The sequence below is a fragment of the Mchenga conophoros genome, linkage group LG20 (assembly GCF_057382185.1).
Source record: "Mchenga conophoros isolate Kocher_MC1m ecotype Shallow Benthic linkage group LG20, M_conophoros_male_GT1.1, whole genome shotgun sequence".
Taxonomy (NCBI): domain Eukaryota; kingdom Metazoa; phylum Chordata; class Actinopteri; order Cichliformes; family Cichlidae; genus Mchenga; species Mchenga conophoros.
The window spans coordinates 35,017,052-35,035,263 of record NC_140545.1 but is presented as its reverse complement, the minus strand read 5'-3'; the positions used below and the strand labels follow the sequence as shown (position 1 = coordinate 35,035,263).

Genomic DNA, 18,212 nt, shown 5'->3' with positions numbered 1-18,212 from the left:
GAAAGAATGCAAAAGCATTGACATATATTTTTCCTTCCTACAATAGCCCGACGGGCAGGGCAGAGATAGATTTTGGTAGCCGCCTGAAAAAAATCGCTAGCTCCAGGACGTCGGGCTAGCGATATTGCGAGCCCTGTATCTGATTGAGGAATCACTCGTCTTTGGAAAAGAGAGTTTATTACAGAGAAATGTCTCTTTCCAAAATAAAAGCTATACTATCCGCTTCTTCTGGGCTATATTCTCAGCAGCATAAGGAGAATCATGTGCTAACAGCTGTCTAAATGACTCGGCTAAAGTTAGTAGCATGCTTGTTGTTTTTGTCTTTGCACTAGGATGATGTCGGCGTAAATGTGCAGTCATATTCGTTGTGTTCCCACTAGTGCTTTCAGGTTAATCTCGTTGAAATGACCTTAACGCCACAACACGGCAAATCTCCGTTAACGAGCTACCGCCGATCGCCCCGTGCACGGGGCTAGACGGCCAACACGTTAACGAGCTAACTGCGCTAACACACTAGTTCCCACCCATGTAATTGAGCATTGCATGGCACATCCAACATACTGTTTTACTTTAGTCCATGACTCGCTTACCTTCAGGGTCATACGTCACATGAAAACCAAAATAATTCCAAACGCCAGATCTGAATGAGAGTGGGGGAGGTCCATGTTGCAAAGAGAGCTTAACTTCTGTCTCGCTAGCTTGCCCTGCGCTCTTCCTTCTGACTATGCTGTCTGTGTTGAGCGCTCAGTGGATCTGCGCTCGACAGTGCAGCCTAGGCGGAGTAGTCGAACGCAGATTCACTGAGCGCTCAACACAGACAGCATAGTCAGAAGGAAAGTTGATAAAATAAATTACAAATGTTGTATTGTTCGATACATATGCGTACCGAACCGAAAGCACTGTATCGAACGGTTCAATATCGATACGAATATCGTTGCACCCCTAATATATATATATATATGTATGTATGTATGTATGTATACACAGAAAGTTTGTTGCTGCAAATTAATCTGAAGAACCAGAATCGCTCCTGACCTCCTGGTTTCTTCTTCTTCTTCTTCTCTGTTCAACAACTGCAATTCAAAATAATCCAGACAGCAAATTAACGAGCACCACAACTAATTCACATATTGGTGAAATGACTGTAAAACTGTAAATAGGAGGAGGAAATCGGAGGAATGGGCAGAAAGATATGAGAAAGTGATGAAGCGATAGAGAGACAATAGAGAGCGAGAGCCAGAGAACGAGGAGGGGAGGGAGTGATGGAGAGAGCCAGAGGAGAGCAGGGAGATAGAGAACAGGAGGTATAAAAAGATCAACACAGAGAGAGAGAAAGTGATAAAGAGGGAACGAGCTGGAGCGAGCGAGGGAGGAGGGGAAGAGGACGGAGGAGGTTGAGGAGCAGCAGCAGCTCAGCTGTTGTTACAACAGTGAGAGCGTGCGGTCGCCGAGGGGAGAGAGCTGTTGCCACAGGGATTATTGTCATGTCTGCCACCTTGACAACAGCCAACAGGACCTAGGCTGAGAGGAGGCTGGGGAGGTTGTTGGTTTGGCGCCGGAGCCTACGAGCAAGGCAGCGTGGCCCATGAGGACGAGGTAGGAACGAGAGCAGAAGTAAAGAGCGATGTGAAGGAAAAGACAAAGGAAAGCAGAGCGGGAAAGGAAAGGGAGAAAGAGAGAAGTGTAGTGAGAGATTTGAGTGTAAAACATCATCTGAGAGGAAGCGAAAGAAGAAGTAAAAGCAAAAAGGAACAGAAAGCAGAAGTGGAGCTGTGCGTTCGGGTTATTCTGCAGAGTTTCAGGAGAATTTCTGCCTTCTTCTCCTCCGACTTGCGTCTGTTCGCTCTCGTGGTGTTTCTCTCTGTTTGATCTCTTCACGTTAAGCTTCATGTTCTTCGCCTCGTTGCAGTAAGTGCTTCTGCTTGTAAATGGTTTCGTGCCTCTGTTTTGGAAAGCTTGATTGATAGAAAAGAGCAGAGAAAGAATGAATGTCAGCAAATCTGAGCAAACCAAAAATGTCAGTCTGTCGTTAAATACTTTGTTTCTTCTCCATTTCCTGTTCAGTCACTTACAGATATACATTGTTTAAATATACGACTAACACATCAAATATATTACACACAAGGAAATCCAACATCCCCACAATAGAGAAGCTGGAAAGACCGTTTTTACATCAAAGCTGAGGATTGTCAGTCAGCGAAAAATGTGAATTTTGTAGAAAGAAAAGTTTCTGACAGAGAAAAGACATCAGACGTACGTCTAGAAGTCTTACGTGTGTCTCTGGGTTGTAGTTGTTACAGAGATAAAGGTTTAAGGTTAAATCTGGCGATGCTCTGGATTTTTCTTTCTTGACCACCAAACACAAAATTTCTTGCAAACAAATAAAATTATTGAGATGTTTTGAATGAGTGAGTCTTAAGGGTGTAGAGTTGTCAGTGGATACTCTTATTGATACTTTTACTGATATTACTTTCTGTGTTTTGGAGCAAAATAAAGGCATTATAGTGGTAATGGCTACTTTTGACGCTTCAGCTCAAGTTCACGTGATGCTTAAATTTGGACGTACAGCTGAGAGGTCTCTTCCTGTTAAAAGGGAAGTCTTTCTTCCTGCTGTTACCAAGTGCTGCTCGTAGGGTATCGTCGAATTCTTGGGGTTTACTTTCTTTTCTTTTTTTCTTTACCTGCAATACAGAAGCAGTTATTGAGGCAACTATTATTGTGAATTGTCGCTGTGGAAATAAAACTGAATTGAATTCAGTGGAGCTGTTACCAACTGGCTCATTAGCATACAGCACCTGTACTTCACTGCTGTGATGGGCAGTAAACCTTTTACCATTACTGTGCCAGCAGGCCTGTTACACTCCTTATCTAGCAGCTGACGGTGGCTTTGACTTGGGTGCCTGCATGTGTTGGAGCATTGCTTGATTTATTTCATTTATCTGTGTCTTTATCTCAGAAATACTCCAAATGTCTGTTAATCCACGGCTGAAAATCGTCCCGTCAAATGAACTACGTCCATCTGTCAGTTCGATAAATGATTTCCATGTTTAGTAACACGTCGCCGGTCAGTGATATAAATGAAACATTATGTTTGTTGCTCTAAAGAGTTGCCTTTTTGGCAGGAACCAGTGGATTTGGAGTTGAGGGCCATCAATACGAGGTCAGAAGGTTTGGGGGACACACAAACTTTGGTGTGTTCATAGGATTTGTTGACAGTAAGAAAAATATACAGTTAAACTCCAGAGGACTGAACATCCTGTTTGTCCCCAATCAAAGTTTGGCTTCAGTGCTGGACAGAGAGAACAAACAGAAGATGGTGTCCAGTTTCCTATTTCTACTTCTCCAAAACATTTGGTAATATGATATCGCTGTGAACCCTGCACTCGAGGTTTATTGTACGGAAAACAGAACAGAGCCGCATTTTTTTGGGTGTCCTCGGCCATCTGATGCGTATTAGTTTCATCCGTGTGCGTCCAGTGCAGAGACTGGAAGCAGCCAAAACTGTCGTCTCATTTTATCAACAGAGAAGAAGGAAAAGAATCCAGTGCAAACAGAGCTGGACTTTTTCCATAGTTGCTGCTTATTGTAACCGTAGCTGTTACTTATTATAGCAGTCACACTGAATTTCCATTAGTTGGCTTCTGTGTTTCGCTTTAAAGCTGAGTGTGGCCAATTCACATTTAGCACCATTTAACTCTGAAGTCCAACTAAAAGACACACCTGCACCGTCTCAGTCCAGCCTGCAGCATCCAAAAATGTAAGGGTGGTGTTTGACGGGGTCAGTCACAGGAACGGATTGGGCACGTTTTCTTGCTATTTACCTTAATGGCAACAGAGGGCGCTGTACATTAAAATAGCCCTCAACTTTACCTTGTTCACCTCAAGTGAGGGTTCAAGTGGCCCTAGCTGATGATACAATCGGAGGTGGTGGTGAAAAGTCATGTTTTTAACCAAGAAAGGATGTCTAAATGTTTTTGTCACACACGCCTCCATTCAGGGCAGCATGTTTGATTCTCAGGGGGGCAGAAATAAGTTCAGGAATTTCATGACGTCTACAGCTTCTCTAGTTATAAATCTGTTTGCAGAAATGAATGCACAACTTGTTGGTTCATCCTCTGAAAAGAGGAAGTGTGTGCTTTTAAAGATTTCTGTCTCTTGTAGGAGGAATCCATTGACATCAGCCTTCCCCTCTAGCTGACACCCTGAATGAAGGTTTCACCTAATTGTCCACTGTTTAGTTCAATATGCTGTGTTTGTCTAATCTGCTGCTGCTTGTTAGAACAAGCTCATTAGGTTGTGGAAGGAAAGAAAGGGCGGCTTTATTTATAGTGCACAGTTATTCCATGGAAACATGATGTGCTTTGCAGGTAAAAGGAGACGTAAAACCAACAAAATTAAAAAAGCTATACATGAAGGTTTACTTCTGATGTAGCTCTCAGGTAAAAGACAGAAATGATGTTTTTTAGTCTAAATCTTCAGCGTGTCGTTGACTTGCTCCGTTCTATGCTAGGACCCACAATGAAGCAAAAACTGACTGTTATTTCTTTTTTGCCTATAAAAAGCGTCTCCTGAATGTTTCTGTAACTCTGACCGGTTTATTTCCTTTTATACTTCTGCTATATTCAGTGAAAAGCTGGGAAATACAAGTTCAGCACTTAGAATCACCTTTTATCTGCTTAATTTCCCACAAAGTAATGAGGGAACAGGCCTCACCTGCTGCCTGTCAGTTGTCTAATTACTTTTAAAAGAACTTTTGGCGGCTCTCTTACTTCCCGAGGGGAAGCCACAGTGTTTGATTTGGCACAGGTTTTACACCTTTCATTGCGTGCAGTGCTTTTGTTACAACCCATGAATTAAAGCTGTAGATTGTTTGATTTAAAGTCCACTGAAGTGGTGCACGGAGGCAATACTACACAAAATCAAATAAAATGTGCTGTTGTCCAAAAATGTAACACTGTAAGTGAATTAAACCTGCAGTGGCCAGAAAGGGGTCACATCCCTGCTCCTTTATCTGTGAGCCTGTGAACACTTTAATACTGAGCCTGTGAACACTTTAATACTGAGCCTGTGGCTATCTCCAGTATAGTGAAAAGTAGGGATGCAACGATACCAATTTTTTCAAACCGATACTTGGATCTGAGTACTTGCCGATACAGAGTACAAAAACCGATACTTCTACCACACACACACACACACACACGCAATGAATTGGAAGACAGGTTTTATTTTATTATCTGCCGATAAAAAATAAAATCTTAATAAAAATGACCACAAAAAAATTTCAAGTGAATAATAAGCAATTCTGTTAAATTATTGCAGAGTCTCCACATTGTAATTTAACAAAATATCACTGAACTATTGGGCACTGTCTCGAGCTTTCAGAATAATAAATAAACACTTCTGTTTGGAATAAAATAAATACAAATTAGGTTTGAGAATAAAATAAACTTTTAAATTATTGCAGAGTGTCCATATTGTAAACAAGCAAACAAAAGCCGCCAGTCTCACTCGCCTAACCCTGTGCCTGTTTAGCGTCCCCCTAGTGGCCAATTTAAAAAACTACAACAGAAATGACAAGCCACCCTCTGATTAATGAAATAAGTTAGTATCGGTTCATGGTATCGGTTAACTTTTACGAGTATGAGTACACACACATTTTAGAGTATCGGGTTTGTCAGCTGTTATCAGAGAACGGAGAAAGCGGCCACGCAGCAGCATCAAACATAACTGGAACCTGTGTTAAAATAAACGTGGAACCTGTGCTGATTTGTTACCGGCCCTTAATAGAAATTCCTATTTGACAAGAACTGTTTCAGTGGTGCAGTGCGATACAGAGAGGTATTGTTGGATGGACTTTAAATAAAGCAGAAGGTTAAACGTGGTCTGAGAGCCTCAGTGGCGATGCTGCCGGAGAGAATTTAAGGTTGTGTCCAGAAATAAATCCCTCACGCTAAATGCCTCCTGACATGTTTATTAGTAAAAGTCGAGAAATATTAGCCGACGCATCAATTACAGCCAAATGAAAATGGCAAATGCATTGATATTTCTGTCTGCGATCAGCTATACGTCATATAGTGTATGTCAATAACCGCAGCCGGCTCTGTAATAAAGGCTAAGAGGCTAACGTGTCACCACAGCAACCGCAGCACTTTTCATTTTATCATCTGATACTTTTTAGAGTTTTGTCGAGAAGCATTGAGCTGACCTTTCACCTCCGCGCAGGGAGATATTAAGTCTCCCCTGCTGGTCTCTCTGCATGTAGAGATGCTAATGAATATGAATGAGCAGTTGGAGCCATATTATGGCTGCAGTATCTCTTTATTGACATTCACCACATTTCATATTGAGTCACTTGGTGGCCAACTGCTTCGGCTGCGAGGCCCGCCCACGGCGCATGAATATTAATGAGCAGATAGATGTGATCGAGAAGCCACAGCCAGAGAGGGCACATCGGGATGACAGACGAGAGAATTTATGATCCGTGGGGCTTTGGAGCGCTTGTTCACAGTTCAGGAGAGCGCGACTGCACGTGTAGCGCATATTATAGCCTGATAATATAGTTTCATTCATTGCTCTGCCGAAAGCGTGCAGTCGCTCCGGTATTTCGGCGCTGTCTGAGAGCGGAGCGTGACTGTGACTCCACGTTCATTAATATGCAGCTCTAACAGCCTTCCTTGTCTGGATTCAGTCTCTCCAGCAGATGTTGAACCTGCTGCAGGGATTAGCTCCCATTCAGACACTAGAGCGTTATTGAGGTCCAGCACTGATGTTGGGTGATAAGATCTGGCTCACAGCTGGTGCTTGGGTTCTTCCCAAAAGGGTTGGATGGGGGGGATTTAGGGCTCCATGCGGACCAGTCAAGTTCATCCTCACAGCACTTGGAAAAGCATCTCTGTATGGTGCGGGCTTTGTGCATGGAAGCATCTTTATATAGAAGGATAAAGTCTGCCTCAGAGGTCTGAGAGAAAGCTTCTCAACCAGTCTTTCATACACACTTTTAACCCTCGGGCGTCTTCGGTCTTCAGATGTCTGGATGTCTAAAGATGTCTCCCATGCAAAGCTGTCATGTTGGCTTTGGCTAGGCAGCATCTCTACAAGTTATTCCTGTGAGCCAACAGCTCCCAACACTTTAAACGCTACTCTTGGCTTTATGATGCCATATTCAGTTTGATTTTATTTATATATCACCCAGAAAGAAACCTCCGGCAGATCCAGGATCAGGTGGGGACCAGATACTGCCCTGATATATGGTTATTTTAGGCACACATATAGGCTGTATATAGACACCACGGCTTCAGTCACTGGTGCTCAGATCTGCATTTTGAAGCCTCAGTTAGTGAAGTTAGCATTTTGGCAACAGTCCAGACTGGTTTTGGAGGCAGAAGTGGGAAAATTTGGACAAGAGCTTAAAATGCTAAGTTATCAGCTAATGCTAGCTCCATTTATAAATTGCACAGGTGCAGTGCACAGACCAATACCTGCTCTTTAGTGTCCAGATGAATAAATACTGGGTTTCACTCACCTACAAAAGGACAGACGTCTTGGGTGATCTCTACCACAAAAAGCCACAAACGCAGCAGATTTGTCCTGTACAGTGAGCATATGTGTGGCCAAGCAGACAGTTAGCAGCTCACTGAAGCCCCTCCCACCTGCAGTTCAAATGCCATGTTTGTGAGGGGCAGCCAATCAGAAGAAAGCTGGCTTATTTTTTGCTGCGTGTAAATAAAGATTATTTACATCTGGAATAAACCAAAGAAAAGCCACAGTACGGCTCTATTGTGTCTTCTGAGGATAAAACGTGGTTCCTCTCTTGTTAATTACTCAGGAAATGAAAATTTCTCTGTAAAGTCTAAAAACTTCACCGTCTGTTTTAAATAATGCAGTGACTCTGCTCTCTGCTGCTTCCGCCTGTGTGTTTACTGATGTTCCTCAGACTCCAAGGTGAGGATATAATATTTCAGCGGCTTCACGAAAAGGCTCTGAATATCAAATAAAACAAACTATCTGGAATCAAGAGCAGCAGCTTTGTTTTCAGGCTCGACTCCATGAATATCAAATGAAAAGAAAGTATTGGGATTCAAAACAGCTGCTGTATTTTCAGCAGATTGAAATTACAGCACTATAAAGGCTTTCGCTCCCGAGCAGTGAACCAAAGCATCTTCAATGCAAAACTGAATCTTCAGAGCGGCGAGTGCATGTACATGATCAGGACATGTGTAGTCCTGCAATCAACATCAGAAACAGACTATTAACTCTGCGATGGCCTTAAAACCCTCGTTTTAACAACACTGGCTCGACTAAAGCTTTATTTACAAAGACGAGTTATGCTAATTTGTGTCGTTAATCAAAGTTATGGGGCTTTTAACTTGTTCACATGATATGCTGGCAGCTAAGATGAGCCTGTTAGGGTGTAATTGTCTGGTCTGATGGGAGAAACAACCGGCTGTAATTAGAAAATTAAATATTCCTGCTCAAATTACCTATTATATTTCACCAAACACGGAGGGTATTTCATGATATTAGTCCTTGGTGGCTTGCCAAATGAGTTTTCTTTTTAATTAGCTGTTTCTTGACTGTTTCAGGTAGATAATTTTAGAAGCTACAGTAGAAATGATTGATGAGCAGGAGGGCTGGAGGAGCAGCAGGAGAAGCAGAATTAATTACCCACGGAGACAAACAGAAGCTCGGCACTAAAACTTTCTTTTTATCTTGACTACCAAATGTTTGAGCGCAGCTTCTTATTCAAAGGACTTGAATGTTCTACAAGGTAGAGCAAAACTGCAACACCTTTGGAGCTGTGAAGTAAACAGAATTCCACATCCTTCACATTATCCTCAGTTTGCTTTGGTAATAGTGTTGCACTCTTTTACTCTACACACAGTTTAGGTTTTGGTCACCTTTGATGCTTTTATTTTGAAGGAATTCTCACTTATTTTCCTTCGCTCTGCACAAACTCATCCCAGACCAGCTGGGTTTGTTTAGAACGTCCAAGTGCTTCTTAAAGCTTAACATCATTGAACCAACTTTTAACATTTTATGTACGTTAATAAAATCTATGTTTAATCAGCTGGTATTTCTGCTGCAATATTTAAACATCTTGTTGATTAGTTGTCCACATCCCTGCTGGAAATATGGTTTGGATTAGGTGAGAGCATGCAGGTGGCAGTACACAGGATGCCAGTTCATTCATTATAAATTAATCAGATGGTACTAACAGGTGCAGGTGAGCAGCACATGGACTTCACACCAGAGAGCTTACAGTTTAAATATGTCTGATCCGACTGTGTCAATATCACAGGCACCTCTGCTGGGTATTTTCAAGAAGTTTCCATTCAGTGATCCATTAATTCCATCCATATTCTTCAGTTTATCTAATCCAGGGCTGCAGAGCCTTTCCTGGAGCCGGGGTACGCCCCGGACAGGTCACCAATCTGTTGCAGCCCTGCGAGAACAAAAATGACAGATTCCCATCACGATTTCTACTCTGAGTGTTTGAGATTCGATCGGGGGAATGGGCTCCACAACTATGAATCGGCTCGTTTTTCTATAGCAGTACAAGCTGATATTACCTTTGGATTTTTTCGCTTTGGTGCCCGATTAATTATCAGAATTGTCTTTTTTCCTGTGTGACCGTGGGGATAAATAACTCAATAGCATGAACTGCACGAATAAATCAAGAAGTCAGCGTTGACACCTTTATGATCCGTTAGTGCTGCAGATCATTTGCACTTTAACCGTGCTGCGTTCAAAGCTGACTGTGACCCAGACTGAGACCGAAAAATAATCCTGCAGGTTGAGTCGGGGGTTAGTCTGGTCTCAGGTCAGTTTGTAGGTCAGTTTCATAATGACGCTCAATGACATAACATGAATATATTGCAGTAGATTACCGACAGTGGTGGGCTGAACATGGCCAACAGCTGGACCGCTCCACTTCAGTCCAGATGTTGGGTTGGATCCATAAACCAGGTTAAACAATGCAGAGTCTCGCATGTGTTTATTCTCAGTTTCACTTGGTTCCTGTTCAAAGTCAGCATCATTACCCAGTCGTTTTCATTTAGAGCCAACATCCCTAAAAGGACAGCAATAAATGTGTGTATCTACCAGAGTGAAACATATTTGTATCATATTTGTTTGATGGTTTTGGTATGAAAAGATAGAAACGTAGAAATAAAAACAAATGAATGAAATTCAGCCGTAATAACCAAAGGAAGAGGTGCTTGTGCTAAAGCTGCAATAACATCAGTGCCATATAAATCATAATGCAAATATACGAAGTGGGAGTCTGTGTGAGGGCAGCTTAAGTATCAAATGTCAGAAAGTTTGTTAGAACAGTTTCTGTTAAATCAGATTACAAATGCAGATTTAATGTCACTGAACACTCCATTATAAATCTGCACAGTTGTTCAAGTTTAATGTAATCAGTTTTAGCTGTCAGTCATTTATGTTGGTGCTTTATGAAGAATTATATTTTAAAAGAACGTCAGAGTTGAAGTAGCTTCCAGGACTGAAATATGAAGCAAATGCAGAAGTGTCAGCATTATTTCCTTTGGCCAGCAGAGGGCGACTTATCTAGATATGGTCCCAATCCCTATTTTCAAGTGTTACTGATGACAACATGATGTTTATTATTAATGTTATGATCCCCATTAGTGATAAAGTACCGTAACCTTTAAGGTAGGCCTCCTGCGTAACTGCTCCGGTGCTACATTTTCAGGGTTTTTTGGTCAGCGCCTCACTTTTCAACATCCAGTTTCAAAATTCCAACACAGCAGCAACAGAAACAAGATCAGTGTGTGACATCAGTCCATGTTTAGGGTCCTCACCACACGAGCATGCCCTGAGCACAAATAAATCAAATAAATCTGGGATTTATGGTCCAGTTCTGACGTCTGTTTGTGCAACCTGTTGCCTCTGCAGACAGAGGGATCATGGGAACCAAAGCACAGACTGCAGAGATGCAGCCGTAGCAATAAAATGTGACCTCTGTATGTTCAGGCTGAATGCTGATTGGTTCAAAAGTTGGTTTGAACAGGTAAGAATGTGAAATTGGAGTTCATCTCCAAGGAGAGAAAAATATGGGAACAAACATTAAAGATGAAAAATTGTGCACATGAGAAGCTGCAGCTGACAGTTTTAAGGCTGTGACGCATTTAAGGGTTTGAGCTGAAATGTAAGGACAGTTGAGTTTAGTTTAGTTGTAGTTAGTGTCTTTGAACTTTGGGAAACAATGACGTAGACGACCACATTCACCTCCTGACTGAGACTCATGGTACCACAAACAGCCTTACAAATACAAGAAAACAGCGGAGACACTTTATTCTTCAAGCAGACCAACACGTCTTCATTCTTACTCTGTCACAGGACCCAGAATATTCCAGCCCGGCTCACCCTTTCTGATTTCATCGTTACTGTGTGGGTCCTCCTTTCTCTGTCTGTGGATAATAATCTTGTTATCACGTGAATATGTTGATGGATTTGCATTGCAAAACCTCCCAACTCCCAGAGTTCCCTTCCTCTGTGACCTCTTTATACTGCTGTGGAGTATCCGGGTGGCTTCATTCTGGATTCTTTGAGCATTTTTACACAAACAGATGAGCTCAAAATATGTTTTTTTGGTGAAGATTGTTTTAAAATGAAATACGTGATTGTGGCTGTGGCCTGAATGGAGCGTGGAGGTCTCTCTGCCAATCTCTCTCTCTCAGCAGGTCGTGCGTAATCTCCAGTCTGTTCACAGCTGGAGCCACCAGACCACTTTAACATGAGAGCTCCATCAGCAGCCACACACACACACACACACACACACACACATCACCGTGGGTGTGTTCAGAATGAGCACTGAGCCTCTTCTGTTTTGATTACTGGCTAATTTGCATGATACACCCTGCTGTGAGCTCTTTCTCTCTCTCACACACTCACACACTCACACTTGCAGACACACACATTTCTACTGTGCTTTACGTCAGTGTGACTGATAAGATTTCAGCGTTTTATTATCAGAGAAACAATAGACTGCAGCTAATGACAACTGTGTGTGTGTGTGTGTCCTGTAACTACTGGGACCAGAAATCTTTGACTTTTTTATTATTATTATTTTTGCTGTGTGAAATCAGCGCTCTCTTGGATGGATCATCAACATTCCCGCCCTCGCGCAGTAAATAAACGCAGTGCGTCACGTACCGCAGCCACATTTCAGCCAAACGCTGCTGCAACAGTCATAACACGTCCGACAGCTGCGCGAGCAGCGGGGCATTCGTTTGGCCTTTTCAAATATCTGACCCGCTACTGGCCAGATTACTGTGACATTTGCTGCAGGTACTTTTCGCCTCCAAGAGGATCAATCCTGATGACGCTGATGACCACCTGCAGGATTCCAATCAACTACAACAAACATGCATCTAGGAAGCGAATGTTAGCAACAGATTGAGGAAGTGTTTGCAATATCAGAAGGAAAACAGTTTCCTAAAATATCTATAGCTAAAGCAACATTATGTGGTTCTGGTACGGTGTAGACGCCACTTTGAATCCTTTTGTAAGGTCTTCTCTTTCAGTGGCCAGTTGAAGGTTTATATCAGTACACAAGCCGTTCCCGTGAGCCTAAAACGCAGGCGTCAGCCTGTCATAAACACTCTGTTTCATACATATTTCTTCTTCTATGGTAACTAAACTGTGGTCATCTTAGACTGGTAGCACAGGAACTCCACCATCGACTGTTCAAATCTTCTGTTTGTGAACGGTAAGTCAGAGGAAAGCTGTCTTGCAGGCAGGGTGGCCTTGATAGGATAGGAGCTCAGCTTGTTTGAGAGACAGCATAAACTGAGGGGGCACCAAGATAAATATGGATTATCCTGAGTCCAGGGTCATGCCAAGATTCTCTAAGTGGAGTCGAGGAATAAAAATATGGAGCTGGAAATGGCGAACGTTGTAAACCGGTGGCTCAGTCTCACGCAGATTTGTTTGAACCTCGGTTCTGAACTCGAGGCGGTCTCTTTGTGTGTTTTCCAGAAGCTGAGACAACTTGTGGGAAGCAGCTGATTGGTTGACCTTTGTGGGGAGGCCCGGGGGTCAAAGGCCATGGCAGGTCGACTTCTCCTCTTCCTGTTTGTCTCCGTGGCGCTCTGTCACGCTCATTTTTCTTCTACGCAACGCCTGAAGCCCCGCCTCCAGAGAGACAGACGCAACATCCGACCAAACATCATCCTCATCCTGACTGATGACCAGGACATGGAGCTGGGTGACTGAAACTCCACTACAAGCCTTATTATAAGCATTAGTCTGACTGTCTGTACTGTTAATGTAATTGTTGGTAACACGCTGGTGTGGACATAAAAAAGTCTCAGTTTAACAGTAATACACAGTTAACATAATATTACACTCGTCATATCAATACATCGGACAGATCTCGTTTGAGCAGCTTGAGCAACTGAGCTTTACTTCCAAGTCAAAGTGTTTGAATCATTAAGTAACTCCTTTATCTTGTTCTTTAACAGGTCGGAGTGCAATGATCACTGTCTGGGAGCCTTTTTAGGGCTAACTTCCTCTCTGCGATCCAAAAATTTATCTTCTATTATTAACGACATACAGCTGGAAATGGTTGTTGTCTGCTGCTGTCTGAGATTATGATCCCATTTTTAACTGTATCGTAGATTGTGCAGGCGTGTTGCAGGAAGAGAGAACTTTTGTTACTCTGTAACCTCTTCGCTGCTTGTTAGACTCATTGGGTCTTGTACTGGCTTAGTAGCTCATTGCTCTGACCAGAACACGTGTGGTAAACTCTTTAAACATTTAAAGCTTACTAAGAGTAACGCCTTTCTGAGCCGAGCAGTTTCTGTCATATTTCAGGCTAGCTCGTAGAACAAAGCTGCTGGGTTTGCGTCAGAAGTTGGTGAGCGTGGTCTCCGCCAGTGCAGCTGCCCTCAGAAGAACCTGTAAACTGTTCTAATGGTCGCCAAACCACGACTTTACTGATATAAAGCGAGGTGTCAGAACTCGTTATTGAGGGCAGAGGCGAGGAAAGAGTTGATCTTTAATCATCGAGCATTTTAAATAAGAACCATGTTTCAGGTGTCGCTCTCCATTTTATGTCGAGGCTTATGAGGCAAATGATTTTGAACAATTTTCAACAGAAACCAAGGAACTTATCACCAAAGCAGGTGGACAAGCTTTACAATGTGCTAACCGTGGGTTTCTCCATGTAGGGTCGATGCAGGCAATGAATAAGACTCGCCGCATTATGGAGGAGGGCGGGACTTCCTTCTCTAATGCCTTTGTGACCACGCCCATGTGCTGTCCGTCACGCTCAAGCATGCTCACTGGGAAGTAAGTACAGTTCCAAAGATGGAGGTGCCTACTACACCCGAAAAGTGAAGCCAGAGCCGTTGGCCAGCAGGGGGCGACTCGTCTAAGTGCAAAAAGACAGCCGATGTATAAACTGTCTACAGGAAAAAGGTCGTTCCTGACCTCAGTAAAGACTTCAATGATGAGGTCATGGTTGGGTGCTAGTTTCAAATCTTTTAAATACAAAATGATGTTAATTTTATTAATCAAGTCAAAGAGGATAATGAAGCACATTTACACTTAAGGATCGATCAAGTTCGACCTATACCGAGCTTGATGATTTGCCGAATGCTGTAACCAGTTATTCCACCAATTATTACATGTCAAAGGCAATTTGCTCCTCAGTTGCTCTCCATCGGCTAGTCTACTCACTTTCCCCACTTACACCACCTTTAAGTAGTAGCTCCTCTCTGAGTCAGAAGGAGGCCCGCGGTTTTGAAGCAACAACAACTACCCAAGAGCAGCAGTGGCGTCTGACAGATCACAGGTTCCTTGAACAATGACAATAACGGGTTATTCTATTCTTCTATTCTTATGTTTTGTAAGCAACCAGCTGCTTATGAGTCATTTACAGCTTTTTCCAGTTATCGTGTCTTGGCTGTGGGTTTCTGCAGAGAACCAGCCTGATGCAGGTGTTAAATTAATCAGCTGCATGCCTCAGTGTGAGATAATCTGTGCCCCAACAGGTCAAAGCTGGTTTGGCGGCCCAACGAAGACGTTAGTAATATTAGACAGGTGATTTTAATGTCTTCATGTGTAAAGGAAAGAGTGAAAATCCTATAATGGATGTGTTTTATTACCAAAGCGCTATTAGCAGAACTATTAAAATAACTTTACATGAGACTTGGGATACAAAGTGCGAGCCTCTTGTAGTAACACGTGTTCTGTCTCCCTCAGGTATGTTCACAACCACAACACCTACACCAACAACGAGAACTGTTCCTCGCCGTCTTGGCAACGGCAGCACGAGCCACGGACCTTCGGCGTTTACCTCAACGACACTGGATACAGGACAGGTAGGCAAATACACAAACACGCACTCGGGCTTTGTGAGGCTTCTGTTAATACATCTGTGCTTTTTCTCCAGCCTTCTTTGGAAAGTACCTGAACGAGTACAACGGTTCGTACGTTCCCGCCGGGTGGAGGGAATGGCTCGGTTTGGTGAAGAACAGCCGCTTCTACAACTACACGCTGTGTCGCAACGGCGTGCGAGAGAAGCACGGAGCGCAGTATCCACAGGTGAGGACACACAACACAACTCTGTCGCTGCACAGCAATGCAAGTTTAGCATGTGGCTAAAATTGAAATGAACTCTGATCCTGCGCTGACTGCTTCGTCACTGATTCGGTGGATGTTAAGTGAGTTTTAACTTAAAGTGAAGAAAATCAGGGTTAATAATAGTGATGTGTGTTGTTGTGCTTCCAGGACTACCTGACCGACCTGATCACGGCAGAGTCCATCCGTTACTTCCGCTCTTCAAAGCGACTTTATCCTCACCGCCCTGTTCTGATGGTTCTGAGTCACGCGGCCCCTCATGGACCCGAAGACTCTGCCCCGCAGTACAGCACTGCCTTCCCCAACGCATCGCAGCACATGTAGGCCTCCCACAGACACACACAGTTATCTTTTCCTCGACTTGCATTCATTTCCTAGAGAATTATCCTAAAAAATAAACCTGCCGTCATGCAAAACGTCATGATTTACATTGTAAGGACTTAATTTTTGTCCCAATAAGGAAGTAGAGTCCCCACAGTGCGACTGTGGAAACACATTTATGTCCTCACAAAAGTAGTAATGCAAGTGCACACACGCATGCACACATACAATGAGACTAAGCCACTGTAATCCAGCAGAACAATGGAGCAGCTCTGTTCTGCACCACGGGATAAATCCTGAAGCAAGACGACTGAAACGGCACAATCCTCCCTAACACGTGTGTGTGTGCTTGTGTGTGTGTGCGTGTGTGTGTGCTTGTGTGAGTGTTAATGAATACATTAGTTTTATTTACTCTCTTTACATGAATTTGAGTCCAATTTTAGCGAACATGACAAAGTCCATGAGCGAGTCTCGCATCAGAGATACGTTTCCTTGTTTATGATCTGACTGGGAGACGGCTGAACAGACAGAGACATCACACTGAAATCTTTTTCATCCCGCAGATATAAACAGATGCCCGAGGAAACTCCGGCTGGACTCCTGCTGTCAGGAGACCATTTAAATCCCATTTAAAGCTCACAGGGATTTTTATGCAGGTTTTTCTATTCTTGTAACACAAAAACGCTGCTGGAAGTACTCGGAACAGACAGTAATCCCTTTCCTCTGACAGTCAGTGCATAACTCGACGCTCATACGCTGGAATGATCAGCGTTTGACAGTTTTGTCTTTGTGCACAAAGAACAAAAATGCAGCACAGGCGCAGAGTTGCTTCTCCTTTTATTATTCAGTATGAATTAGAAAGCAGGAAACCAGCAGCACTTGCAAAGTCTAATTTAAACCTTATTGACGGGACCGAACGATGGCTGATTAAGACCCAGCGAATCAGTGCGACTGAGGAAACGTGTGGTGCTGCAGACTTTAATGAAAGTGGAGACCTGTTGTGTTGTCAAATTCTGAAGAAAAGGTCGGGTTTAGGCTGCAGCTTCTCCCCGAAGTAATAAACAGCCGTGCATTCAGCTTTAGTCTCGTAAATAAAGACAAAATGAAGCAGAAGGAAAGAAAACATTTTACCTTTCTGCTCTGAAACAGGCGCAGAGGCTGCAAGCTGAACGCTGAAGACAGCAGTGGGAGCGTACAGCCATAGATGCTAAAACCATTTTGTTGTACCAGCCTGTAAACCTGGGGTTCTGTGGGGATTGACTCACTTTTGGACATGGTCTCATTGCCGATTAGAGGAAATGCATTTCTGTGTTGGCTTCATTTCATTTCTCAACACCTCAAACGAATCCAAAGCCAACCGACATTACTGGACCAGAACCAGTAGACAGTGATCAGGCGAGGAAGGCAGACATTCACCGTCCTTGTTTGCCTACCGATCTGCTTCAAATGTGCTTACTGTGACGCATCATCATGTCAGTTACACGCAGTTTAACAGTTGAATGCAATTCTGCTTTTCGGTAGCTGCACTTGCAAAATGCATGAAAATGCAATGAAAGTGAATCTGGGAACAGCGCCTCAAAGAGAACCGTTTAAATGTCAACAAACTGTCTGCTTGTCGCCTGGCAGGTTTGAACTCAGCACCTCATTGCTGTGAGGTAACGGTTTCACCGCAGCTGCACTAATGAGGCGCGCTGCAGTCCTTCAAAATGAATAAAGTCAATCTTCCCTAAAACGAGTTCACGAGCTCCACACGTGTCAGCTGACCGCCTGTCAGACGGACCGAAGTGTTCCAGCCCGCCTGCGCCCGTGCAGATGCTTCCAGCTGCCCACAGCATTTCTGTCCCGACGAGGAAATTTAATTATGAAGCTGCCGAGCAGGAGCAAGGAGAGGAGTAAACGAGTTAGCTGATGGGAGTCATTCATTATCCACGCAGAACACAGTGCAGGAACATCTTCTGCAGCTAACACAGCAGGAGGACAGAGACTGTGTTATTAATGAAAAGGAGCATCTGCTGTCATCACTCCTCACACAGCCTGATGTGTCCAAACATGATATTACACTCAGCTACACACAGACACGCACACATCACACGTGCGGTTCATTCTAACACTGCGTGGAATACATTTGTATTCATATTCAGCCTGGTGTTTTGTTTATTGCCTCCATATATACATAAAAATTAGAGGAAGCATTCAGACTCGGTGTCTTAAACTTGGTGGGCAAACCCACGCTGATAAGAACAGCAGTAAGATGCTTCCTGTTGTTGGTCACATCTCAGGAG

General features: G+C 43.4%; 1 protein-coding gene across 6 annotated transcripts in view; it reads left to right on the top strand.

Annotated features, from left to right (window-relative positions):
• Positions 1-18,212, top strand: part of sulf2b (sulfatase 2b) — a 108,802-nt gene that overhangs the window by 55,549 nt on the left and 35,041 nt on the right. For 4 of the 6 annotated variants that reach the window (XM_085259168.1, XM_085259166.1, XM_085259167.1 and 1 more), the window contains exons 4-8: positions 13,003-13,231; positions 14,196-14,316; positions 15,232-15,350; positions 15,422-15,573; positions 15,760-15,929. In XM_085259168.1, the coding sequence (XP_085115294.1) occupies positions 13,072-13,231; positions 14,196-14,316; positions 15,232-15,350; positions 15,422-15,573; positions 15,760-15,929 (722 nt within the window). In that variant the 5' untranslated portion in view covers positions 13,003-13,071. Of the gene's footprint in view, positions 1-1,358; positions 1,597-1,735; positions 1,909-13,002; positions 13,232-14,195; positions 14,317-15,231; positions 15,351-15,421; positions 15,574-15,759; positions 15,930-18,212 lie in introns of those variants that run through there. The other 2 variants (XM_085259165.1, XM_085259164.1) reach the window with 2 other exon arrangements.